Source organism: Polypterus senegalus, chromosome 11 (genome assembly GCF_016835505.1).
Source record: "Polypterus senegalus isolate Bchr_013 chromosome 11, ASM1683550v1, whole genome shotgun sequence".
NCBI lineage: Eukaryota > Metazoa > Chordata > Cladistia > Polypteriformes > Polypteridae > Polypterus > Polypterus senegalus.
In genome coordinates this window covers 54,367,743-54,395,711 of record NC_053164.1, presented here as the reverse complement: position 1 = coordinate 54,395,711, position 27,969 = coordinate 54,367,743, and the positions used below count along the sequence as shown (strand labels likewise).

At 38.0% G+C, this 27,969-nt stretch overlaps 1 protein-coding gene across 1 annotated transcript in view; it reads left to right on the top strand.

The window, feature by feature from the left end:
- Positions 1–27,969, top strand: part of LOC120539002 (regulator of G-protein signaling 1-like) — a 144,231-nt gene that overhangs the window by 79,678 nt on the left and 36,584 nt on the right. Inside the window, exons 3-5 of the mRNA XM_039768669.1 lie at positions 2,884–2,933; positions 5,848–5,925; positions 7,969–8,030. Coding sequence (XP_039624603.1) covers positions 2,884–2,933; positions 5,848–5,925; positions 7,969–8,030 — 190 coding nt within the window. The remainder of the gene's footprint in view (positions 1–2,883; positions 2,934–5,847; positions 5,926–7,968; positions 8,031–27,969) is intronic.

The following is a 27,969-nucleotide window of genomic DNA, read 5'->3' as shown; positions in this document are numbered from 1 at the left end:
CAATTAAATAAGAATTCATCTCGTCAATTGCTATCGTAATGACCTATTTGATGATCTGAAAGATCAGCTTCAGAGCAGTAAAAATTATTAAAATGTTTAAGAATTGTTCGGGGAACTTGGTTCCTAGGGCGCAAAGTCTACTGATACTCGCGTCCAAAGTTTTCACTTTATATTTTGATACTTGAGTAAGACTGTTACCAATTTAGTATAGTATATGAGTGGTTAGCATGATGGTACAGTATGTTGTGTACTTAATGTGTATACAATAATATATGTAGGTGAAAGTAAAATCCTTCCCTAGTGAAACATTACAAGAAAAGGATTGACCATCCTGCTAAAAGCACCAGAGGAAAATAACTGAAGTACTGTGACATTTCACTTTTTTTTTTTCTTTTTTTTAAATATACCTTGTTTTGTAAATATGTTGTACTGTAGAATACCAAGTTTTCAAGTTAACTTCACAAAATTAAACAAGATTTTTTTCCTGCACAGGTTAGTTTGCATTTAAAATTAGAACATGGCAAAAACATGACACAATTTGGTTAAAGCCCTGTACAAGGCATTCTATTTCTGATCACTAGGGAACACTTAGAATATGATTTGATGAGACCCACACAAATGTTTCATCTCAGACATGTTGGTTCCTTTTTATTTATAACTTTTGGGATTATTGTATGGATTTCTACAATCCTGGGTAACCAATAAGGGGGGAGCATTTTTTAATTCAATATGCAGTATATAACGTAACAGAATAATTAAAATCTATTGCAAGTAAGGGGAGCAGGAGATAACTCATGCTGTTCATGAAGTAATGCCCGGAGTATTCTTTGTACAGATTGGTATCTTTGGTGTACCAACCTCTGCTGCAACCCATAATTTTCTTGTCCTTACTGGGTTTGACTGGAAGCAGCAGTTCTCTTCATGAACTTCATGGGTTGAGCCGACTCTCTGGTTCACCCAAAAATGCTTCAGAGTTTGTCCAGAGTGATGTGTCCAGCTTTGTCCTGAAAGGAAAACACACCAGGCTTTGAGACCTCTGGAGTTCTTATCCACACTTGCAGTGGCTTCCCTCTTGCTCCAAGCTCATTAGCACAAAGAGGTGGAGCAAGCTGTGACATTTAAGGACAGAGTTAACAATCAGACTTACACATGTCAAGAGAAACCAAGCTCAGAGGAGATGGGAAATGGATTTTTGGCAGCTTGTTACTCTTAACGTCATTTAACATTTAGGCAATGTATTATTCCCTGTTCACTTTTTGTTCAGTTTTGTTGATGTCTGCGTACATCATACACCACGTGTCATTAATAATCTTAAATTGTAACCACAATCCACATTCACCATTAAATTAAACTGCAGTGTCAAATTCTTACACTTTCAACCTCTATGAGACAAACTGAGTCTTCATTCAGGGATTCTGTTGTGGAAAGTCAAGGGCAGTTGTTAACAAAGAAATTATGAGTAGGAATGAATAAACTTTAAACTATTTGGTAATCAAAAGATTATTATTTTTATTAACTGAGATTAATCTGTAGCACAGAGCAGTAGGGTTGTAATCTATTGCTTCATACAAATATTTAACTTTTCAATCTGCTTTTCTGTTGGGTAATTCTCTTATGTCAATAGTCGTACAGTTGAGCTTATCAGTATCAACTAATAGTAGCTAAAATACAAAATACCTTGTACCCAGGACACCCTCCTAAGTCATCCCATAAGCAAACATATTTTAGTAATTGTGCAATTTATAAAGTATGAATCATATTGGCAATAAATTATGCTGGAATAGTATGAACACCCATAAAAGTGCTACTCCATTAAGTACAGCTTCATTTATACGAAAGAGAAATAAATTCAGTTTTTACATTTTTTTTTCTTTTCATCAGAAAGAGGTTAATGACATTCATTTCATTTTCATCAACAGTTGGTACTGAGGAGGCTCTGTAGGTCATTTTGTTTAAACGCAGTCATTGCTTAACTTCAATATAATAACAAAGGCGGTTTAAAGTTAGCAATGCAGTTTTAAGGAAGATGGAGTAAAACTGAATAATTTTTGGCTCTAATATCTTTAATATATGCCTATAAGGTTCTAAATTACTTTTCAACTATTCCCTGATCTCCCAAACAGAAAGGAGTTATTTTCTTTTAAGAGTTCAAGATTATAAGATAAATTAGCAAAGATTTTATCCAAGTAAGATCTGAGGATTATACACTTCCAGAATAAACATGTGACACAATGATGTAGTTACAATTGGTCACAAGTGTGCCAAGGACCAGGATGCATTTGGGAAAGCTGGGTAAGGAGGGATGCGTATGATGTACAGCTTTGACCTCAGTTAGACCATGCCTCACATACACTGGGGAAAAGTGCATATTATCAAGGGCTGGTTTCCATTTATTTTCTAAACATCTCACCAGATTTTGTAGGTGTTCATCTTTTTGAAGATTTTGGTGTAGTTTTAATAACCTTTCTTAACCTAACAGACACCATTATTGAGTGTATGTTGAAACTGGAGTAACCACGCAGAAGGAAACAGACCTTAAATAAATGGCAATCAACTTAATGACATACTCACTCATACTGAACCAGTTTAGAGTCAAATTATACCAAATGTAAGTTTTTAGGGTTTGCTAGGAAAGAAAGGCACCCAGAGGAAAAAAACAAGCAGACACTGGTTGAATATATAGCAGTAGTGCTAGCTTCTTAACCAACCCAGTAGTACATTTTTTTCAGCTGTTTGAATTTATACAACCTTTTAGGTCTGCTGACATCAATAATATTCCATAGATATATATGTCTATTTATCTTATGGAAAAGGGTCTCAATAAGGACATTCATTTAGATATTGGTTTTAATAAAATAATAAAAGTGTGATTTATAATTGCAGAACCTTCATGCCAGTATGGAAACAGATTTGGACACAGTTGATGGGAACAGGTATGGAAGTCTTGCTAATGCTTTTATCTTCAGTTTATATTCATTTTTTGACATGAGAATAATACTGTATATACTAAATGTTATTTTAATCCTCTTCTTTTAAGTTTCTATCATAGTAATACATCTGTAGTACAACCTAATATAGCAAATACTTAATTGTAACTCATGTATCAAAGGCAGAATTTATTGCAGTCTTTGTATTCCCCGTGTCTCTGCATAGAATATTACATATGTATTATTACATTCACTGACTCTCTGTATAGAATATTACATATAAAATTATTTTTCCAAAATAAGAACAAAGGAATAATGCTTTTATTCAGAATCCTATGTGCCATGGCATGGAGTTATACATATGCTTAACCTATGATCTCTGACACAACCATCATTACATAACTGCTCCTTATGGCAGTGGCATATGAAATATACTAAACATTCTCTATTGGAGACACACCTAGCTAAGAAGGAACTCAACAGGATGACATTTAAACACACACTGCTATCAGCTTACATCAATATCTTTGTGTGATAAAGTGGCTCCAGGAAGATCTGTTCAAAAGGAAAAAAAATGTAAATAGTGAGAGAATCTTCTTAAAACATATCATTGTGTCATCAAACTAAAAAATACAACTTACAGGAGGCAAACATAGGTTTTTCATATTGATTCTCATTTTCCTGGGTGTTTGGCATTTGAAAATGTTGCATGGATTTAACCATTCTGCAAATCCAGAAGACTGTTGGACTATTCTGTGAAGATAAAAGATGAACTGTGTCTGCTGATCCTCCCATTGTGATTTTCATTATGTCAACTGTATGTTTAAAATGTTCAACAAAATAGTAGGATAACCACTCAGCCTCACAATAATCAACAAGTTGACCCCTTCAGTGTTGTATTTGTTCCTGTGATTGGCCCAAATTAAGGTTTTTTTTTTTTTTTTTAAAAAAAAAGATTAAGTCAATATGTGACCTTTCAAGAGCAGTCATAAGTGTGATGAGTGTGACATGCTGACCATGTAATTTGCATATCTGAAGGAGATCTTCCATGCATACATTTATGAACCACAGCTTCTGGAAGCATATTTTTTCAATGTAAAGTATAATGTTTATAAACCATATGTTTCATTAAAGTATATTATACTGCTATTTAATAAAGACTTGTAAAGGGATTTCCCATTTATTTAAACCCATTCATAAGTAAATAAGAACACTGTGAAAGTTGAGCCCCTCAAGACTTTATTGATTTAAAAGATTGCTTGCATTTACTGTTGGGTTCTCTGACCAAATCTAGTAATGCTATTTCAGCCATGTGGGTTCATGTCTTCAGTATCTAACAGATGATGCTGCATTGTGTGAATAAGTGCACAGAAATTGTGTGAAAATAAATTCAACTAAGAAAAATAAACTCTAACATAGCATTTAACTCTAGCATTTAATAAATGTTGAAGGTGATCTAGCTCAGAGTTGTAAGGAAGGTTGTAATTTTTTTTACATATTCTCATATTCAGATATAGTGCATACTTTGTGTCGTATTCTTCATAATTTAGTTTTGTATTTCATACCCGAAGCAAATTAATTATGAGGTTAAATCAAAAAGCAAAGGCTATGTGAAAATTATATAGTAATCATCATGGATAAAAGCTAACATAATACATATAATGGTTTATGATTAGTTTGAACACACAAAGTGCAGCACTCTGCCTTTAGTCTAGTTGAAGCCAAGGTCAGATGAAAATGGACACTTCTCTGCGGGACTACACCATTGTTTAACAGCGTGCCATAGTGAGATTTCTTTGGGCAGAAGGAGTGAAATCTGCTGGAATTCACCAATTTGCAACAAAAGAAGAGGAGGTCTTCCTGCTCCATGACAGCACACATCCCCATGGAGCATCTGCAGCTGTGAAGGCAATGTAATAGCTGTGGTTTGAACGTCTTCCACGTCCCCCTTAGAGGTGTGATCTAGCACCATGCGACTTTCACATTTTCGGTCCTTTTAAAAAGGCTTTACGCAGTCACAGGTACATCTCTGATGATAAGTACCTGGAAGCAGTGAGATTTTGGAGCACCTGAAAAGCTTCTTGCTCCAACGAATAAAGAAGTTAGTGGAACTATACAAGAAGTACATTAACTTGCAGTGAGAGTATGATGCAGAAAATTTATAAAACTGTATTGTTTTGTTCACTAACAGTTTCCACTATTAAAGGGTAAGTGGCCTTTACTTTTTGACTTTTACCTCATAATAAGTGAACATTTGACTTAAATTTGAAGGACCATGCCTTGTTAATGCTGAGGGGATGTTAAGTCATACAGTACGGTATATACAATAGGTCATGACTCTTGACAAAACTGGCCAAGTTTTCTGTGTATTTACAATTATCCATGTTAAGTGTAATAGATTATGGTTGAAAATCATTATATAGTACCCTTTATCATCATTAGTATAGCACCCTTATGTACCATCTCACTCTCTCAGGTCTGCAGACCAGATGCTTTTACGTGTTCGTAAGGCACAATGCAATCTCCGAGGTGATCTGGCTTTTTCAGTTGCAGCTCCAAAACTCTGGAACGATTTGCCATTGCACGTTAGGCTCCTTCACTTGCTGTCTTTGAATCTTATTTAAAAATGCACGTTTACTCCCTGGCCTATAACCCAGTATGATATGTTGACTATCTGTGTACTTTTTATTATGAATCTCTTCAGTTCTTATGTGTTTATGTTTCTTTTACCCTTTGATTATTGTTTGTCTGATATATGTTGGGTTTTTATCGTACAGCACTTTGGTCAGCCTTGATGTTGTTTTTAAAGTGCTTAATAAATAAATATAGTACCTTTCATTAACAAATCAGTTTCTCAGTGAGTCTGTAAAGACACAATGATCACCGCAGACTTCAAACACTGTATATTCTTTGTTGGCAGAAAAGAGAAAAAAAGTCGACTTGCTTTTCTGAAGAAACGTAGTGAGGTTCCCGTGGCTTCAAGCACCAGTGAACTCAGGTATGTAGCAAGTCCATAGAACCTGTCTCTTAAAAGCTAAAATGCTTGTTGGAAACCTAGAAATAGTTGTCATGCAATCACAAAGCAACATACAGTGGCATTAAATTCTATAGGAAAAAGGAATGTGTGTATTAATGACTGAATATGCCATAGGGCTACTTTTTGTTCTCTGATTGTTTAAGTATGCTTTCAAACATTGTTGACATCTGTTTTTTTAATTTCATGGTTATAATATTAATTATTCATTTATACAGTTATTAATTTTCCATACTTGTTAGGAACTGCCTGTGGACATTTGTGCTCTGCAGTAGACTGATAGCTCATCTGGTTTGGGTTCCTGTCTTCCACAAGATGCTCCCAAAATACCCTCTGGTTCTGACCCCTTACTTTATTTTAATGCAGAAAGCTGCTATAGAAGAGAGGTGGCCAAATTAAAAAAATAATTAAAAAAATGCATTTTTTAAATATTGCAAAGAAAACAAACAAATAAGAAAAAAAACTCAACCTGCTAAGTATATTACTTCACTGTATTTGAATGTTAGAAACTTAAAATATACTGATGAGTGAGTGTTGTTGTTTGCATGCTTTGTGCTATGGCACAAATAAAAATAGACACTTCTGCATTGAAAGTCTTATCAGCTGGATGTTATCTTGCATTGCTTCCCAGTAACAGAAGGCTTGATTCACCGAGCACTAGAACTTTGTGTTTCTTCACATCTGCCACCTTTCCTCTGTGTATGTGTCACTGTGCCAACACCACTTTGCTCTTCTAAAAAAGCTGCTTTTGACAGATTGTAGACTCATCCAGAAATACTTTATTCATCTTTGCTTCCTTGCTAGAATGCATATTTCTTTTTTTATCATAATCTCTAGTGGTGAATCATTAATTTCTTCTTTTGCCTTGTTAGTTATAGCTTCCATTCAATAATAATCATGTGAGCTTTTTCTTTTTTTCTTGTATCCTCAGAACAATAATTGATATAATAAAAACCTGTGTTATATTTCTTTCACTTCAGAAAAGATACCAGATACAACCTTTAATCTGGCAGAAATTTAACTTCTGGTCAGTTGAATTCTCTCAAAGTCTTGCAATTCTGTGTGCACGCTGTTCTCAACTTAAAGCTGTCCTTCCTGCTCAGCCACTGACATGACACCTTACTGTTCTAATGAATGTGAAAAAAAGAATTAGTCCTTTCTTCAGATGAGAAAGCAGTCAACACCTTTTGAAAGTTATAAAAACAGGCATCATCTTGGTAATACACTTAAATTCCAAGGAGTTACAATTTAAAAAGACAATTGTAATTGCTTTTTTACATTAAAGTAGAAAACCTTTTTTTTCATTCACTTTTACTAAAAAAAAAAGTCAAGACTCAATGTTGGGACTTTTTGCCTTTGTAACTAGCCAAACCATCCACATGAATCTAAATGACCTCCATTAATCTGTAACCTTTCTTATATCAAAACAACCTATCAGTGATGAGCGATCATTCACACCAGTGTTTTACAGATGTATTGTAGTGTCAGTCCAGAACATATTAGGTTGTAAAGACCTGCTATACACATTTTGAGTGCTTTACATAATGCTTAATGCTTTATTTTGTTAGATGTTAAAAACGTTTATATTTGTTTGCTTGTTTCAATGTATCGATCAAATCTTCACTTTATCCCTTCACATTTAGACTATAACATACGTCTCTTAATATTTATTAAGAATGACTATCTGCTTCTGACATTTTCCCCCATGAATTCTATCCCTCTAGCTTACAAAGATTGTTGGCAATTGCTGTAATAAATCTCATTCTGTAAGGCACTTTGTTTAGAATAAATGTTTTTAAAAATAGGCCCTAATATCACATGAGTGTAATTTACACTTTCACTTTGCCGGACATCTATTGAAGTTTGAGGTCTATCTCGTGCTATCCAGGCATTCTCTCTATTCTCAGTCAACGGTAAAATATGCCCTGATGTGAAATTGTATATTTTGCAATAACCACATATAGAATTCTACATTTTTAGTTAATAAACCTTTCCTCATTGTTTTAGACCCGGTCCTGAAGAAGCAAAGAAATGGTCTGAGTCACTGGACCATCTGCTGTGTCATAGATGTAAGTCAGAACAATAATGAAGGTTTCGTGTGTGTGGGTGTGTGTGTGTGTGTGTTTGCGCATGTGTGTGTGTGAGTGTATGACTTTACAGTATTGCAGTACTTTAATGAGATATTACAGCTCCTAATATATATCATATATTTTAGAAGTAATTCTCTTGAAAATTTAAAGCAACTGCTTATTTCTGCAGTCATGTTCATACTTATTGTACATTTATTTCTTGTGTTTAACATTACCATTAATATGTAGCGTTGTGTTACAGTTTGAGATATATATGAATGAAACCCATAATTGAGATTCTCTGAAGGCTGATACCAGAAAAAGAATGTCAACTTATATATATTTTTTATTTTTTTGTATTTTTTTTTAAATGATTTTTAACATTCTCTTCATATATCCAGGCTCTTCAGGATATATTAGCAAGTATGTTAATTTAAAAAAAAGTTATTTTCCAGAGACTTGCTTGAATATGGTGGTGATAGATATCACATCATTTAGATGAATTTTACAGATTGCAACACACTTCTAAAGTTTACGTATTCTGTGCCTTTATCACTTACATATAACATGTTTTTTCTTCCCTCTCTCTATTTTTGCTATCTATAGAGTTGATTATTTCTAAGATATGAAATGTGACCTTCATGTGGGAACAATAACTGTAATCAAAAAGATAACCATCGACCCCTCCCTCCCCACTTCCCAAACCCCTGTGAAGCCTCTGCAGTATCTGAACAGTTGAGTAGAGGGCATAAACACACTAGAACTTCCATCCCTGTGACAGCCGTTTACAAATTTGCGGAGGTTAACGTTCCTAGAGCACACACGAATTGTGAAAAACCGCAAATTTTGGATGTGGTTAAAAAAATGCCTATTTTTATAGTATAAACCTTAAATATGCCACCAAAACACTTACATTTAATTTCAAACTCAGCTTAATACATTACCTAAAAAAAAGAATGTAATGGTAAACCCGTATACTGTACAGTACTGTACTGCTATGTATCCCGCAGTGCTAGAATGTAAAATACCAATGTTACCACTATATGTACTGTAATTCATACAAGCGCGTTTTCATTGCCAGAAGCCTTAGAAGGTGGAAGGCGTTTCGGTGGCATCTTGGGGCTTTAAGAAGAACAAAATGGAAAACACAAGAACACTCGGCTGGAGATGCATTACAGAGCAACAGTCAATCAGCAGCAAGGAGAAATGAATAACGCTGTAGCGGTCTGGTGCCGCTAACATTCACAACGTCGAGAAGACGGGAATTTATTTTTATGGTGGAGATTCCAGGGAGGCACCCAGCCTTGACCCGAGCCGCACGCACTCACAAACGGAGACAACAGCAAAGCAAACCGATAATCAAACAGCAAATAAAGAGTGTAATAAAAAATGAAAATATAATAAAAAATTAAATAAATTAAAACAACGATACCACCCCGTTCCCCTTACAGCGATTATACATTAAATATAACAAAGCAGAAAAAAACACACATACAATAAATCCATGAAAAACCACAATGGATAAAATGTAATGATGAAAATAGATAGTCCAGAGATCTGCACGTTGAATGGGAATGTAAAGATAGTCCTACTGGTGGTTCCTGAAATGGTGAAGATGGGTGGATGGGTTCAGGAGCGCTCCTTTCTTCGCAGGATGGCCATGAATCCACTTACAGTCCTCATGTACACAGGCAGTCGGCAGACAATCCAGACCCCAGCCATGAAACGATCCAGGACAAAACAAATAAGTACAGGTAACCTAACAGAAGGCAGGCAGAGAGACCGGAACTTGAAACACAAATTACAAAGACGTACTTTTTTTTTTTATGGTCACTGGCACCCTTTTTAAAAGCCGCGCTGACATCCTTTGACCCCAACAGCCCCTGCACCCTCAGCAGAAGACCAATCCGAGCCACTGCAGGGACTGCTGGGAGTTGCAGTTTCTATTGGCTGCTTTCACCATCCCAAGCCGTGTTTTCCTCTATGGTTGCTTCCTGTTCTCCCTACAGTACAATATTGCCACGAAAAAAGGCATAAAAAATCACGGAGGATATTTGCAGTTTCCGCTAACAATTATTAGTTAGATTATAAGGAAAAATCCGCGAATGACTGAGGCCGCGAACTCTGAACCGCGACTTTGCGGGGGCTACTGTATAACTTAAGTAACAGGAACAAATATTCTTAACTGTTTATTAATCATACCTGAATTATGAATGAGTTTCCAGAAAGCATTTATTTTAGGGCATAGCAGAGAAATATGTATGAAAGATCCTATAGTTTTATCTTGACATTGCATGCAATAAGGGTGATGGACAAGCCAGCTAAGATTTCTGATCCTAGATTTAAAAAAAATAGAACAATCTAGACAAGAGCAGGACATTCAGCCCAACAAAGCTTACCAGTCCTATCCACTTAATTCTACTAAAAAACATCAAGTCTTACTTGGTAGCTTATTCCAAATGTCTATGGTTCTCCGTGTAAAGAAAAACTTCCTAATGATTGTGCGAAATTTGCCATAAACAAGTGTCCAACTGTGTCCCCATGTTCTTGATGAACTCATTTTAAAATAACAGTCTCAATCCACTGTACTATGTATCTTCAAAATTTTAAACTCTTCAATCATGTCACCTCTTAATCTTCTTTTGCTTAAACTGAAAATGTTAATCTTTCTTCATAATCCATCCCCTGTAGCCTTGAAATCAGCCTACAACTATGACTCCTAAATCCTTCTCTTAAGGTGTACTCTCGATTTTCAGACCTCCCATTGTGTATTCAAACCTAACATTTTTACTTCCTATGTGTAATACTTTACATTTACTGACATTAAATTTCATCTGACACAAATCTGCCCAAGGCTGTATGCTATCCAAATCCTTTTGTAATGATTTAATGCATTCTTAATCATCCATCTATCTGTCTTGGTATCATCTGCAAATTTAACCAGCTTTTTAATTATATTTCAATCTAATATATATTTATATTAAAAATGGCAGTGGCCCTAGCACTGACCCCAGTGGAATACCACTCTTAACATTAGCCAATTGTGATGAGTTTCCTTGCACCATCACCCTCTGTTTCCTGAGTTTGAGCCAGTTCTGTACCCTTATCTAAAAAAAAAATAAAATCCTGAACTCCCACTTCTTTTAGTTTGATACTCAACCTCACAAGTGGCACCTTATTGACTAACTGTCATATTCTTTTATGGATCTGTGTCTCTGTTTAACAGGAATCTATACTAATAAAAGGCAAAGCCCTCACTCACTCACTCACTGACTCACTCACTGACTCATCACTAATTCTCCAACTTCCCGTGTGGGTGGAAGGCTGAAATTTGGCAGGTTCATTCCTTACAGCTTCCTTACAAAAGTTGGGCAGGTTTTATATCGAAATTCTACGCGTAATGGTCATAACTGGAAGCTGTTTTTCTCCATTTACGGTAATGGAGATGAGCTTGAATGCCGTGGGGGGAATTTCGTGTGACAGCATCACGCCTCCCACGTAATCACGCAGTACATAGAAAACCAGGAAGACCTCCAAAAAGCGCTGAAGAAAACATGTATTATATAATTGAGAAGGCAGCGAAACAATAAGAAGCGAGCGAGTGACATATACAACCATGTTCATGAGTTCTGCTACTTCGGAAACAAAGCACGATGTAAACCTACACTTTAAATTAAGTTCATAGACAGGCTGCCGCTGGCGTTTGTAATTTAGTGCCAGCCCATATAAGGCCGTCCGTCAGCGGCAATCCAATAGCAAACTCCCACTAAATATTCACGGGTGAAGGACTGTGTCTATGGAGAGGAAGATGAGATGGTCAGGATGGTGTTTGACACAAACTCAGCGAAACTGCGAGAGAAAGTTTTAAGTGCCAGGACTAAGGTAACATTAAATACAGCCACGGACATAGCACGAGATGGCACCAGCACAGCTGGGAACCTTCGATGCATGTACACCGAAGGCTCACGTGAACTGGCGCGAGTGCACAGATAAAAGGCAACAGTTCCAAAGAGCGCTGAACAAAAACCGAATTACACAATTGAAAAGGCAGCAAAAAATATGAAGCGTCTGATAAGCATATTCATAAATCCAGCTACTGCGGAAACAAAGCACACGGTGGAAAAAGTCAATGTCCCGCTAAAGGAAGACAGTGTAAAAAAAAAACCCGTGCATGCAGTGTGTCAGGTCTCAGATAAAGAAGAAGACGAGCTGTTTATTGATGCAGTAAGAAACGAATCGATGAAAGAAACCTGTCATCTTTACAACGATTGACAAACACGGAATGTAACTTGAACACAACACATCCTACAAATACGAACCTGATTGAAAGAAATAATGATAATCAAATCCTTGATGACAGCAACACTCAGTAACACTCACAAAACAAATACTGTATATTGACAGTCATGTTACGTTATTTTTAAAATGTTCCCTTTTCTTTTCTAGCTTTTTAACACACTACTTCTCCTATGATACGCGGGTATGTATATATATGTATATATATATATCCCGATCTACATACTCGAATAATGGATACTTTATTCGCCATCAATGATTGTTTTGGTAAAGCCATACTCAGTGTATTCATTAGATGAACGGTAAAAAAGTAAGAGCGAGGGGAGGATGCAGGCTGTAGGCGTCAACTCAATCTGAATTGCGCGATCACATTTCAAAAATATATCTTTTCAAGTTCTATTTAGTCCATATTTGTCAAACTCAAGGGCCACGGGCCACATCCGGCCCGGCGTGTAATTATATCCGCCCCGCGAGATCATTTTATATACTGTATTATTGTTATTAATGGCCCAGGTATATGAAGCGCTGGTAACACAATAAACTACAGATCCCATAATGCAGAGCTTCAGCTGACTTGCCGAACACTTACCACGTTAATCAAGTCTAGCTTATGATTCTGCAAGTTATTGCGAAGCTAGCTCACACGATGCTGAAGAGAAAAGTTGATTCTGAAAATAGAGCCTTTAAAAAGCGATGGGAGGCTGAGTATATGTTTACTGAACCCGTGTGTCTCATTTGTGGAGCTAATGTGGCTGTAATTACAGAATTTAATCTAAGACGGCACTATGAGACAAAACATCAGGGTAACCTGAATGCAATGCAGAAGATACAGAAAGCAGAATAATTTAGAATAATGTAGACAAAGATTTTCCCTGTTCCTGCAGGACCATCTAAGAGGAAGCATGTTTGTTGCGGATGGGAATTGCTGAATGCAGCGTGTAAAACAGTTTGCGAGGCTGGACGCGGGAGGAGAGTTAGACTTGGTGGGCGGGGCTCTGTTGTGCGTATCCCATGACACGAGAGGAGGGTTAGAGTTGGCCGGCGGGGCTGTTATCGTGCGTATCCCTATCCCATGGTCTCTGTCTTGCGTGCCATGGTCGACTTAGTATATAGAAAACAGCCGGAACTGAAAAGAACAATGAAAAGTCAACGTTCTCAGAGGTGCATGTGGACTGTAGCAGAGATGAAAGCGACTGAGGCTGTGTTTGGTGAGGTGTTGTGTGTGGGCACATGAGCAGGCAGTGCGCATGCCTCAAGAGCGAGGGTGGACACGGGAGGAGCGTTAGACTTGGCGGGCGGGGCTCTGTCGTGCATATCCCCTGGTCTTAGATTTGGTGGGCGGGGCTCTGTTGTGCGTATCCCATGTTCTCTGTCTTGCGTGCCATGGTCGGCTGTTTAGTGAATTATATTTATACATACCTAAAGTATTTACAGAAATATATGCAGAAATACTTTTTTTATTTTAATTTTATATTATTATTTCTTGCTCTACTTCTCGTTATTATTAAACATACTTAAGCTGAAATGATCCCTTGTACTGTGCTGTGTATATTTTGGGATAGATGCCTGTAATGACAGGAGTCTATCATGCCTTAGACTGAAATAAAGATATTTTATTATAGGATGAGTAAGATCATTTTACATTATATGCAGATATACACCGTAGCTTGTCCACAAATGTTTCTTCCTAATCACTGTACTACCATATTTGTGACTAAGCAACTTGTAGAGTTATATACAACTTGTTTGCCACAGAAAGCATAGCATACAGTAGAGAGAGAGAGAGAGAGAGACACTCCAGCAAATGAATAGCAACAGTTGGCCTTTGTAATGTGATTTTGTATGTTTACTTTACTGTATCCTTGAATGGTTCCAGTTAAAGTAATCTATACTTAATGAAAAAGATGTCAAGTTAGACATCTCTGCAAAACTTCAGACAGTGTTGCTATTTACTGTACCAATGTGACACCTGTAGCATCTGTACTATGTTTTTGTAAAAAGCTCTTCCCTTGACAGCAGCCTGGCCCATTAGAATTTACAATACACATTTCTCCATAGAGCCAAGCTTATTGGTACTGCAGTTTTTACTTTGTGGTGTTATCCTTTCCATCAAGTGGTATAATGCAGTGGTCCTTTTAAAAACCTCCTTCCGAGCCTGCTACACAAATAGTCAAACATGAATGAAACCAGCAATTCTAGATTGATCCCAGTAATTATATGTGACTGCCATTAGACTCATTCATGAAAATAAAAAAGCCATGAATAGAAAAACTGAATTAAAATTTATTTCTTTTATATATTTATATGACTGGTATACAAGATAGCAGCATAGCAGCACATTGGTTGGTATTTTTGGGTTACAGGCAGATAGATTTTTAAAGTGAATGTCCTGGATTTACATCCCATTCCTTATTTTAGCCTTCAAGGCTTATACCCTGGGTATTTCAGTTTTTCTCCCACATGCTCAAAGACATGCCACTACAACCCTAGATTGAATTAGGTAGCCTTGAGAATGTTATGTTACTTTTTTGTTTTGGTGGCGGAAATAAACAAGTTAGGCAATGGAGCACTTATTTAAAAAAAAAAAAAAAAAAAATTGGTACTCTGTTATTTCACAATTTCTTGCACCTTGCTTGCCAGTTTAATATTTTAAGTGTATACAAAGTGGCACCAATTTTTTTTTTTTTTTACCTCGCTACCCTCTTTTGATAAAATCATTGCATGTGTGCATACTCATACACTATACTTGATGCAAATTATTTTATAATATTTACTTTAGTGTATTCATATTTTTCTAGCAATATTAAATGCTACCTACTTCAGTCTCTAGTTTTAAAAGAGGAGAGGCATAAGTTTAGGGTGGCACAATGATTCATTGGCTAGCATTACTATCCAAGAATTGAATTCCGGACTTGTCACTGTCTATGTGGAGTCTGTTTCCCCAGATCTGTTAAGGTGTTTCTCCAGGATCCCTGGTGTTTATGCCACGTCTGATGCAGTGTTCGGTTTTTTTTTATACCCCTAAACTCTCCTTTATTAGTGTATGTATGTTTATACTACAGTCCCACTAATCTTAACTGAATTATTCCTGTTTTATAATGGACTGATGGATTTTTATACAGAATCCAACCTCCAGTTATTACTGTTGTGTTCTGCTTCGATATCTGAATGTCAATAATAAGAACCACTGGAAATAAATGAAAAGTAAAAGCCAATCTCAGTCAATTCCTGATAATGATATCTGAATGAATGTTTTAAGTACTTAAAAGTATAGGAAAAGGAGGTATGAGAGATGGAGTAGCAAGCCACTCTTGCTGCATGTTCTGAGAGTGCTAAATGATTTAAACTGGTGTTGAATGAATAACAAACATCTGAAGTTGGGGGATGATGCAAAGTACTGTAATGTATTGTAACCCTCTGATGTGAGTTTATGGGAAGTGCATTCTTGTATTGCCTGTGCTTCAGTACATATGTTTTTCACAGAGGAGCATTGTAAACTCAACAAGAAAGACTAGCAGTGTAAAAAGAAATACAGTGGTGTGAAAAACTATTTGCCCCCTTCCTGATTTCTTATTCTTTTGCATGTTTGTCACACAAAATGTTTCTGATCATCAAACACATTTAACCATTAGTCAAATATAACACAAGTAAACACAAAATGCAGTTTTTAAATGATGGTTTTTATTATTTAGGGAGAAAAAATCCAAACCTACATGGCCCTGTGTGAAAAGTAATTGCCCCTTGTAAAAAATAACCTAACCGTGGTGTATCACACCTGAGTTCAATTTCCGTAGCCACCCCCAGGCCTGATTACTGCCACACCTGTTTCAATCAAGAAATCACTTAAATAGGAGCTGCCTGACACAGAGAAGTAGACCAAAAGCACCTCAAAAGCTAGACATCATGCCAAGATCCAAAGAAATTCAGGAACAAATGAGAACAGAAGTAATTGAGATCTATCAGTCTGGTAAAGGTTATAAAGCCATTTCTAAAGCTTCCAGTGAACCACAGTGAGAGCCATTATCCACAAATAGCAAAAACATGGAACAGTGGTGAACCTTCCCAGGAGTAGCCGGCCGACCAAAATTACCCCAAGAGCGCAGGGACGACTCATCCGAGAGGTCACAAAAGACCCCAGGACAACGTCTAAAGAACTGTAGGCCTCCCTTGCCTCAATTAAGGTCAGTGTTCATGACTCCACCATAAGAAAGAGACTGGGCAAAAAGGGCCTGCATGGCAGATTTCCAAGACGCAAACCACTGTTAAGCAAAAAGAACATTAGGGCTCGTGTCAATTTTGCTAAGAAACATCTCAATGATTGCCAAGACTTTTGGGAAAATACCTTGTGGACTGATGAGACAAAAGTTGAACTTTTTGGAAGGCAAATGTCCCGTTACATCTGGCACAAAAGGAACACAGCATTTCAGAAAAAGAACATCATACCAACAGTAAAATATGGTGGTGGTAGTGTGATGGTCTGGGGTGGTTTTGCTGCTTCAGGACCTGGAAGGCTTGCTGTGATAGATGGAACCATGAATTCTACTGTCTACCAAAAAATCCTGAAGGAGAATGTCCGGCCATCTGTTCATCAACTCAAGCTGAAGCGATCTTGGGTGCTGCAACAGGACAATGACCCAAAGCGCAACAGCAAATCCACCTCTGAATGGCTGAAGAAAAACAAAATGAAGACTTTGGAGTGGCCTAGTCAAAGTCCTGACCTGAATCCAATTGAGATGCTATGGCATGACCTTAAAAAGACGGTTCATGCTAGAAAACCCTCAAATAAAGCTGAATTACAACAATTCTGCAAAGATGAGTGGGCCAAAATTCCTCCAGAGCGCTGTAAAAGACTCATTGCAAGTTATCGCAAACGCTTGATTGCAGTTATTGCTGCTAAGGGTGGCCCAACCAGTTATTAGATTCAGGGGGCAATTACTTTTTCACACAGGGCCATATAGGTTTGGATTTTTTTTCTCCCTAAATAATAAAAACCATCCTTTTAAAAACTGCATTTTGTGTTTACTTGTGTTATATTTGACTAATGGTTAAATGTGTTTGATGATCAGAAACATTTTGTGTGACAAACATGCAAAAGAATAAGAAATCAGGAAGGGGGCAAATAGTTTTTCACACCACTGTATGATTTAATCATTTAAGTTTAGCATTACTCATTAATACTCTCCATAATAAATAAAAAAAAATAACCCATCATCAAACATCGTTTCCAAACCCCGGATACTATGTTTTGTCTTTCACATCACAATGTGTATGTGTAAGTATACTATATAACAGACTAATGCCATATGCAGGGTTGGTTCCTGGTCTGTGCCCCAATTGGCTGGAATAGACCCTAGCCCCCCTGAGGCTATTAAGCAATTTCAGTAAGCAATAGATTTTTTTTTTTCTAATCTATGCATAATGCCTTGCTGCTTTATTGAAATTGTATACAAAAATTCTGTCTCTCATTTTACTAAGTAAAGTGATGCAACTTTTTGCAGGTTTTGATTTGTTAACCTTATGTGAATGGGTAAGGATGAGCATGAGTTTCATTGTGTTCATTGCCTGCCTTGTTTGCAGTGCTGCCAGTTTCAGCTCTGGCTTCCCGTGAGGTTATTTTGGACAAAATGAATTTACAGAATGGATGGGCATGTGTGTATGTATATGTGTTTATGTATTGTATATATTTTGTTTAAATATAGAATGACAGACAGATTAATGTAGAGTGTATATGTGTGTGAATTGTATGTATTTCCAGTTTTTTATGTAGAACTTTCTAACATCAAGTACTTTTTCCATTTGTGGGGACTTAGAGTTAACAAGGTGTTATTCTGTGGATGAAAGATACCAGCTGATGTTGACTCCAGTGCGTCCTGAACCTCTTGAATTGGGCTATGGAGTATTTGTATTCTGCTGAATTCAGTGGCAAGATTTTGAACTGCTCCAAGATTTCCCCAGCCTACTCTACTTAAAAGGCTTCTTTGCAGCTGGGTTCACTGTTGCCATAAAGGGATGCACTAGGCTTTCAGCTGTGTTCATACAGTGCACTCCATAATGTTTGGTACCAAGGCACATTTTTCCCTTTATTCACCCCTCTGGTCCACAGTTTAAAATTACCAAATCAAACAAATCAGATGTGATTAAGTTGCATGTTGCAGTCTTTAATTTAAGGGTATCACCCCAGTTAGAAATGACAACACCGTATATACAAGCCCAAAAGGGCACCATAATGTTTTGAACATCATAATGCTATTAAAGCAGTCATATTTAATACTTTGTTGTCTATGCCTTTCATGCAAGGACTGCTTGATTCATAGACATCACTAGCACTTTGCCATGCTCATATCTCTCTATTATAAAAAAAAAATCCTGGAGAGAAACATAAGGGCATCAAGATGTGATCTTCACGTGAAGATCACGGAAGACAATTAAAAGAAACCGTGAGATGAAAGAGATTGGCCACAGAGCGTCTCGCGGGGACCTTAAAAATGAGACTTTGTGCCAAGAGATTGACCCAGAACCATTTCGCGATGACGTGGAACATGAGTTTCTTGCATGATACGCCCTACTTGCAATCAATATCAAATAAGCCGAGAGGCAGCAAAACGTTCAGTCGTGTGAAGGAGGCTTTGAGCACACACAGATGCAGAGCTCTCAGTGCATATAAAGCATATAAGGACAATACATTATAAATGAAACGTAGACAGTTAAGCGAAGAAGAAAGCAGCGCGGAGAAAAGAGTCTCAAAAGCGTTACAGAGAAAAAAAAGAAAAAGAAGAATCTAGGTGCAAATTCAAATAATAAGGAAAGTAATTATCAGCCTGGAACAAGTAGAATTGGGAAAAAAAGCACGTCCAATCCGGCTCAGAATTAAAAGACAGAGAGTATAAGACAAAGTTGAACTTCATAAAAACGTTCAGAAATGTTGGTGCAGAGCAGGTTCGAGATTATGAAAGCAGTGGAATTCGAAAAGCTCAAAAAAAAACTTTGGCGCGATACACATGTCGAAGTTAAAGAATATGAAAGTAGGAAAATTATAAAGTATAAAAAAAGAAAGTAAAGATCGCAGTAGCACAAACAAATGGAAATTATTACTCAAAAAAGGGAAAATAATCACCACGGACCAGGTGTAACTGGGGAAAAAAAAGCAGAACAAAGCGAGGTCAGAAATAAAAGAGAGTAGAAAACAAAGCAAAACATCATAAAGAGGTTAAAAAACAAGGGGGCCAAACGCATGCAGAACAGGTTAGAGATAATGAAAACTGGAATTCAAAAGACTCAAAAAAAAAAAAAGTAGGCACGAAACACATGCAGAGCAAGATTCAGAATATGAAAGCAGAAAAAAATGACAGTGTTAAAACAAAGAAAGTAAACATCGCATTAGTGCAAAGAAAAAAAAATTATTAATCGGAGAAACAGCGAAAAGGCAAATAGAGATTGAATATATGGACATAGGTGATATGTCAGAAATATGTAAATATTGTAAGGATTTGAAGTTTAAGTCAGAGAATTTCAAAAATGGAGTTTACCTCATATGCATTTATTGGTTACTTTGCAAAAAAATTATTAACTGCTGATGATGTAGATCGTTTTGTCTGTGCTGAAATTCTATACAGAGAAGCCTATCCTGAATTATGGTACAAAGTCATTAAACACATGTCTCGCTGACCTCATTATAAAGATTCAGCATATTGGGACTCGAAAGATTCCATATATTGTTCTGAAATAAAAGTGAAACTAATTAATGAAATAGCAACAATTCAAAGAAAAAAAAATTTTAAAGTGTGTATCCGGAAAACCAAACACAGGGGTTGGCGAGCAAAGCGAGCAGGGGACAAAGCCCCCTAGTATATACAGTATCATTTTTTTCACTCTTATCGAGGGTTCCAATGCATGTCTTCAGAGCAAGCCCTATGCCATTACACCACCTCTTCAAGCCTGACAGTATATATCTCTGACTCATTAGGTTTTCACCAAATCCTGATTTCCATCTGTATTAATCACCAGTACCTGGGAATCATCAACACCAGAGGGTTTTCTGGTGTAATTATTAAGATTATTTTCATTTCATTTTTTAAAATTAGCTTTTATTTTATTACTGCAGTATTTTCACCAATTGATTTAGTTTCAGTTTAGTTTTAGTTTTGTAGTTTTGACATTCTCTTTCAGTGTTTACAGCCTTCTAGATATTCCATGTAACAGAATATGAACCCCAATGCGAAGAATCAGACGTGAATACCAATAAGCACAAGTACAATGAATGTTGTAATGCTGTGTTGATTGGCAACAGGGGAGAAATATAAAAAATATAAGAAATCATTGTTGAACATTGTGGTTCATATTTAAAGTGACCATCGATCCCATTATTCCTTCAGTAGTCTATTCTGGTAGCGCTATTGTCAGTGTGAGAATGAATCCTAAATAGTTAGTGTTGAGGAATAAAAAATAATAACTTCAATTCAAATAGAATATGAGTGGCTTCATACTGTTTTTCCAGAGTTTTTCATTAAGCTTTATGCTACGCCTGACTTTCCAGCCCGTCAAAGTACAGTTCTCGGCTCCTTTACAAAAATCTCTGTGAAAACAGTGTGACTTTCTTTCTAAAATTATCGAGTTATTTTCCTTTAATTGAGCTCCACAAATGTGACTGCCTACTTTGATTACATACTTGATATTTTTATCACTTCTGCCATACTCCATGTACACCCATAGAACAATTCTTTGCTGTGTGTCCATGTCCAAAAACATGTTCTTCCTGGCTAGCTAAAGTCTGCTGCACTCAGGCTACATAGTCACATAGTGTATAGCCGGTTTGTGAAAAAGGGGAAACTGTAGGCTACTTCTTCTTCTTCTTCTTTCAGCTTCTCCTGTTAAGGGTCGCCACAGCGGATCATCTTCTCCTATATCTTTCTGTCCTCTGTATCTTGTTCTGTTACACCCATCAACTGCATGTCCTCTGTCACCACATCCAAAAACCTTCTCTTGGGCCTTCCTCTTTTCCTCTTCCCTGGCAGCTCTATCCTTAGCATCCTTCTCCAAATATACTCAGCATCACTCCTTTGCACATGTCCAAACCAGCGCAATCTCGCCTCTCTGACTTTGACTCCCAACCGTCCAACTTGAGCTGATCCTCTAATATACTCATTTCTAATCCTATCACATCCTAGTCACACCCAATGCAAATCTTAGCATCTTTAACTCTGCTACCTCCATCTCTGTCTCCTGCTTTCTGGTCAGTGCCACCGTCTCCAACCCATATAACATAGCTTGACTCACTACTGTCCTGTAGACCTTCCCTTTTACACTGCTGATATCCGTCTGTCACGAATCTGTCTTACTGACCTTCATTCCTCTCCTCTCCAGAGCATATTTCCACCTCTCTAGGGTCTCCTTAACCTGCCTCCTACTATCGTTACAGATCACAATGTCATCAGCAAATATCATAGTCCAAGGCGACTCCTGTCTAATCTCGTCTGTCATCCTCTCCATCACCATTGCAAATAAGAAAGGGTTCAGAGCCTATCCCTGATGTAATCCAACCTCCACCTTGAATGCATTCGTCACTCCTAGTGCAGACCTCACCACGGTCACACTTCCCTCGCACATATCCTGTACAACTCTTCCATACTTCTCTGCCACTCTCGACTTCCTCATACAATACCACAACTTCTCTTGTGGCACCCTGTTGTATGCTTTCTCCAGGTCCACAAAAACGCAATGCAACTCCTTCTGGCCTTCTCTATACTTCTCCATCAACACCCTCAGAGCAAATATTGCATCTCTGGTGCTCTTTCCTTGCATGAAACCATACTGCTGCTCACTAATCATCACCTCACTTTTTAACCTAGCTTCCACTTCTCTTTCCATAACTTCATGCTGTGGCTCATCAATTTTATCCCCCTGTAATTACTACAGTCCTGCACATCGCCCTTATTCTTAAATATCGGCACCAGTACACTTCTCCACTCCTCAGACATCCTCTCACTTTCCAAGATTTCATTAAACAATCTGGTTAAAAATCTCTCCTAAACACCTCCATGCTTCCACAGGTATGTCATCTGGACCAACGGCTTTTCCATTCTTCATTCTCTTCATAGCTGTCCTTACTTCCTTCTTGCTAATCCGTTGCACTTTCTGATTCACTATCTCCACATCATCCAATCTCTTCTCTCTCTCTCTCATTCTCTTCATTCATCAGCCTCTGAAAGTACTCTTTCCATCTGCTCAACACACTCTCCTTGCTTGTGAGTACGTTTCCATTTTTCTCCTTTATTACCCTAACTGCTGCACATCTTTCCCAGTTTGGCCCCTCTGTCTAGCCAATCGGTACAGCTCCTTTTCTCCCTCCTTAGTGTCCAGCCTCTCATCCAACTCATCATACGTCTTTTACAGCCTTCGCCACCTCTCTCTTCACCTTGCATCTTATCTCCTTGTACTGTTGTCTACTTTCTGCATCTCTCTGACTGTCCCACTTCTTCTTTGCCATTCTCTTCCTCTAAATTCTTTCCTTTACTTCTCCATTCCACCACCAGGTTTCCTTTTCCTCATTCCTCTGTCCAGATGTCACGCCAAGCACCCTTCTTGCTGTCACCCTTACTTCATCTGCTGTACTTTCCCAACTGTCTGGTAATTCTTCACTTCCACCCAGTGCCTGTCTCACCTTCTCCCTAAACTCAACCTTGCAGTCTTCCTTTTTCAACTTCCACCATTTGATCCTTGGCTGTGCCCTCACTCTCCTCCTCTTCTTGATCTCCAACGTCATCCTATAAACCACCATCCTATGCTGCTTAACTACACTTTCCCCTGCCAACACTTTGCAGTCTTCAATCTCCTTCAGATTGACTCTTCTGCACAGGATGTAATCTACCTGTGTGCATCTTCCTCCACTCTTGTACGTAACCCGATGTTCCTCCCTCTTCTTAAAATATGTATTCACCACAGCCATGTCCATCCTTTTGGCTAAATACACTATCCTCTGACCTTCTTCATTCCTCTCCTTGACACCATACCTACCTATCACCTCCTCGTCTCCTCTGTTCCCTTCATCAACATATCCATTGCAATCCACTCCAATCACCACTTTCTGTACCTTGGGTACTCTGTTCATCACTTCATCCAACTCACTCCAAAAATCGTCTTTATCATCCATTGCACACCCAACTTGCAGGACATATGTACTAACAACATTCATCATCACACCTCCAATTTCCAGCTTCATAATCATTACTCTATCTGACGCTCTTTTTACCTCCAAAACACTCTTGACATAATGTTCCTTCAGAATAACCCATACTCCATTTCTTCTCCTATCCACATCATGATAGAAAAATTTGAACCCACCTCCGATCCACCTGGCTTTACTCCCCTTCCATTTAGTCTCTTGCACGCGCAATATATCAACCTTCCTTCTTTCTATCATATCTGCTAACTCTATCTCCTTACCAGTCATTCTGCCAACATTCAAAGTTCCTACCCTCAGTTTCACTCTCTTTACCTTTCTCCTCTCTTCCTGTCTCCGGACATATCTCCCTCCCTCTTCTTCTCCGTCATCGTCTTCTTCTTCTTCGGCCAACAGTAGCCCAATTTCCGCCTCCCTCTTCTTAAAATACTTTTTCACAGAGCTATATCCAAACTTTTCACAAAATTCACTATCATCTGACCTTTTTCATTCCTTCCCTTGACACCATACTTACCCATCACCTTCTCGTCTGTTCCCATCACCAACATGTCCATTGAAATCCACTCCAATCACCACTTTATTTCCCATGGGTACACTGTCCATCACTTCATCCAAGTCCATCAATCCAACCATTCTCCAACCCGGTATATCCTAACTACAGGGTCATGGGGGTCTGCTGGAGCCAATCCCAGTCAACACACAACACAGGGTGCAACGCAGGAACCAAACCCTAGGCAGAGCGCCAGCCCACCGCAGGGTGCGCACACCCACACACCAAGCACACACTAAGGACAATTTAGAATCGCCAGTACACCTAACCTGAATGTCTTTGGACTGTGGGAGGAAACCGGAGCACCTCGGGGGAAACCCACGCAGATACAGGGAGAACATGTAAACTCCATGCAGGGACGACCACCGTGCTGCCCTTCATCCAAGTCACTCCACAGATCTTCTTTCTCATTCATCGCACACCCAACTTGCGGGGCATATGCACGAACAACATTCATTATCAAACCTCCAATTTACAGCTTCATAATCCTTACTCTGTCTGATATAATTTTCACCAAAAAACACTCTTGACATGCTGTTCTTTCAGAATAACCCCTACCTCATTTTTCTTCCCATCCATACAATGATAGAACAATATGAATCCACCTCTGATCCACCTGGCCTTACTCCTCTTCCATTTAGTCTGTTGCACGGACAATATACTGTATCAACCTTCCTTCTCTCCATCATATTGGCTATCTCTCACCCTTACCAGTCATACTGCCAACATTCAAAGTTCTTGCCCTCGGTTTCACTCTCTTTACATTCCTCCTCTCCTCCTGCCTCTGGACATGTCTCCCACCTCTTCTTCGCCTTCTTCAGCCAACAGTAGACCAATTTCCGCCAGCATCCTGTAGTCTGACAGTACCAGTGTTGGTCGTTGTTAATCCGGAGCTCGACCGATCTGGTATGGAAATTAGTATTGTTGTCCGCATATTGATTTGGCAAAATTTTACACCGGATACCCTTCCTGATGTAAATCTCCCCATTTATCCGGGCTTGGGACTGGCACGAAGAAACACACTGGTTTGTGCATCCCCTGTGGCTGGGTTGTAGGCTACTGTAAATCGATTTATTTAAAAAAATGTTTTTGTTTCAACCCAATGTAATTTAATTTTAGTTTTACATTTTATGATTTTAATTTCAGTTTAGTTTTTGTTTTTTGCTTTTAATTATTTATTTTTTTTATTAACTGCTTCTTTGGCAATTGAGTTATAGGTTGCTTTAGTGATAACTAGTGTGGTCTGGTCCTTGTGTTTCTCACACAATGCAACTGTTTGCTACCGGGAATAGAAATTTTTTTTTTTTTTTTTAGCAATCATGCACCTGAATATTTATATTTTGTTGCTATTTGATTGACTGTAGTAGTGTCTTTTACTCTAGAAAAGTTATGTCAACTTTTGTGGTCTCCTTTCAACAAGAGTCTCTGTTTATCATAAGCTTTTTTTGTGTGCGTATATGTTTTTTTTGTGGTGGCCTATTTTTAATGGTCATATCAATGATATATATTGGAGGCTATAGGCGTGCAGTTGAGCCTTCCCTAACTAATTTTTAAGTATCAGCCTGGATCCACTGTGCTAATTCCTTTCGTATTTTAAAAAACTTCAGTCATGTAAAGTCTTAATCTCCATTTGCTTAAATTGATGTTCAGTCTCATTAATTTCCCCTCATAACTCGAACCTTACAGTCCCGGAATCAGCCTAGTGACTCTTTGAGGCCACCAGTGGAAATTAATGGGAAGTGTATTTAAGACTGGAGCCAGGAAGCTCCTCTTTATGTAAGGAGTTGTGGGATTCTAGAACAAACTACTGGGACATGTAGCTGAAGCAGAATCCTTGACAATTTTTAAGATGTGTTTGTATGAGATATTCAAAGCTTAGTTATTAGCTAGACAAACAAGCTTGCTGGACTGAATGATCGGATCTCATTTGTCAAAATTGTTATGTATTCGGAATTATTTTTAGCGCTGATAAACTACTTCAGATGAGGCCTCACCAGTTTGTTATAAAGCTAAAGCAAGCTCATTTGATTTGTACTCTACACATGGTGATACAGAACATTCTATTAGCCCACTTAGTGGTTTCTGTACAGTCTTAATGTTGATAGTAATGAGTTCACTATGACTCCTAGGCCCTTCTCATAAGGGGAGGGGTATTGTCACGTTCCAGACCTTCAAATCCAGCATTTCTGCTTCAACAGTGTAATAACGTGCATTTAATGAATTCAATTTCAAATGCCAAAAATCTTCCTAAGCCCATATGCTGTCCTGTTCCCTCTATAATGACTTGGCTGATTTCAGATTAATTTCACCTACTTTGGGATCACCTGTAATTATAAGGAGGTCAAGCTTTGTAGGTACAGTAATCCCTCCCCGATCACGGGGGTTGCGTTCCAGAACCCCACTAGGTGAAAATCCCCGAAGTAGAAACCATATGTTTGTATGGTTATTTTTATATATTTTAAGCCCTTATAAACTCTCTCACACTGTTAACATTATTAGAGCCCTCTACACATGAAATAACACCCTTTAGTCGAAAGTTTAAACTGTGCTTCATGACGAGACAGAGATGACAGTTCTTTCTCACAATTAAAAGAATGCAAACATATTTTCTCTTCAAAGGAGCGCTGTCAGGAGCAGAGAATGTCAGAGAGAGAGAGAGCGAGCGTGACAGAAAAGCAAACAATCAAAAAATCAATACGTGCTGTTGGGCTTTTAAGTATGCGCACCACGATGAAGTAGCCGCAACAGAAGGGAGCAATGTGAAGGTAGTCTTTCAGCATTTTTAGAGTAGCGTCCGTATCTTCTAATGCAAACAGCCTCTGTTCAAACCGTACCTCTGCTCGCACCCCCTCCATCAGGAGCAGAGAACGTCAGAGAGAGTGAGAGAGACTGAGAAAAGCAAACAATCAAGCACCGCTTGGGAAGCACATCGCATATCATTGAGGAGTTTTATTTAATACGTAATGCATGCTCTGATTGGGTAGCTTCTAAGCCATCCGCCAATAGCGTCCCTTGTATGAAATCAACTGGGCAAACAAACTGAGGAAGCATGTAGCATAAATTAAAAGACCCAAAGTCTTCAGAAATCTGCGAACCAGTGAAAAATCCGTGATATATATTTTATATGCTTACATTTAAAATCCGCGATAAAGTGAAGCCGTGAAAGTCGAAGCGCGATATAGCGAGGGATCACTGTACCTGCTATGCTGCCTGCCCCCTAGCACAGGCCTATATCTCACAGGTTGCCCTTCCCACTTCTCATCCTGGGTGTGCTTACCTCAAGCCCTACCTGTGCTTAAAAATAATAATTAATAATTCTTTGCATTTATATAGCGCTCAGCAATTGCAGGTTAAGGGCCTTGCTCAAGGGCCCAACAGAACAGAGTCCATATTGGCATTTACGGGATTCGAACCAGCAACCTTCCGATGCCAGAGCAGATACCTAGCCTCAGAGCCACCACTCCGCCCTAAGATGAACAATAAAACCTGCATAAAATATCTTTATGTATATAATGTGTATATACATATATAAAATGCAGTGTATGTGTGTATTTAATGTTATTGTGGAGAAAATGGAATACATTTGTAGTTTATAATATGTTATTTAGGTACTGTTACTCATTTATCCACCACTTTAGTTATGAATCATCAATACACCAACTGTTTGCTACATTTGAAACTTTGCACTTTCTTTTTGTTAGTGCAACATTTTATACACAAAAGTAGTTTGCACATTTTCCTATTCAGGCAGCCAAGTTTCTTTTTTGGATGGGTGAGAGCAGTGAAATATAGTATACATTAAACTATTGTTATTGTTGGTATGATTAGTAAAGCTTTTGTCCAAAATGTTTCATTTACTGAAACACATGCCTGGTCAATAAGTAGTCTTTTGCTGTTTTTAAAGCTTAGGTACTGCA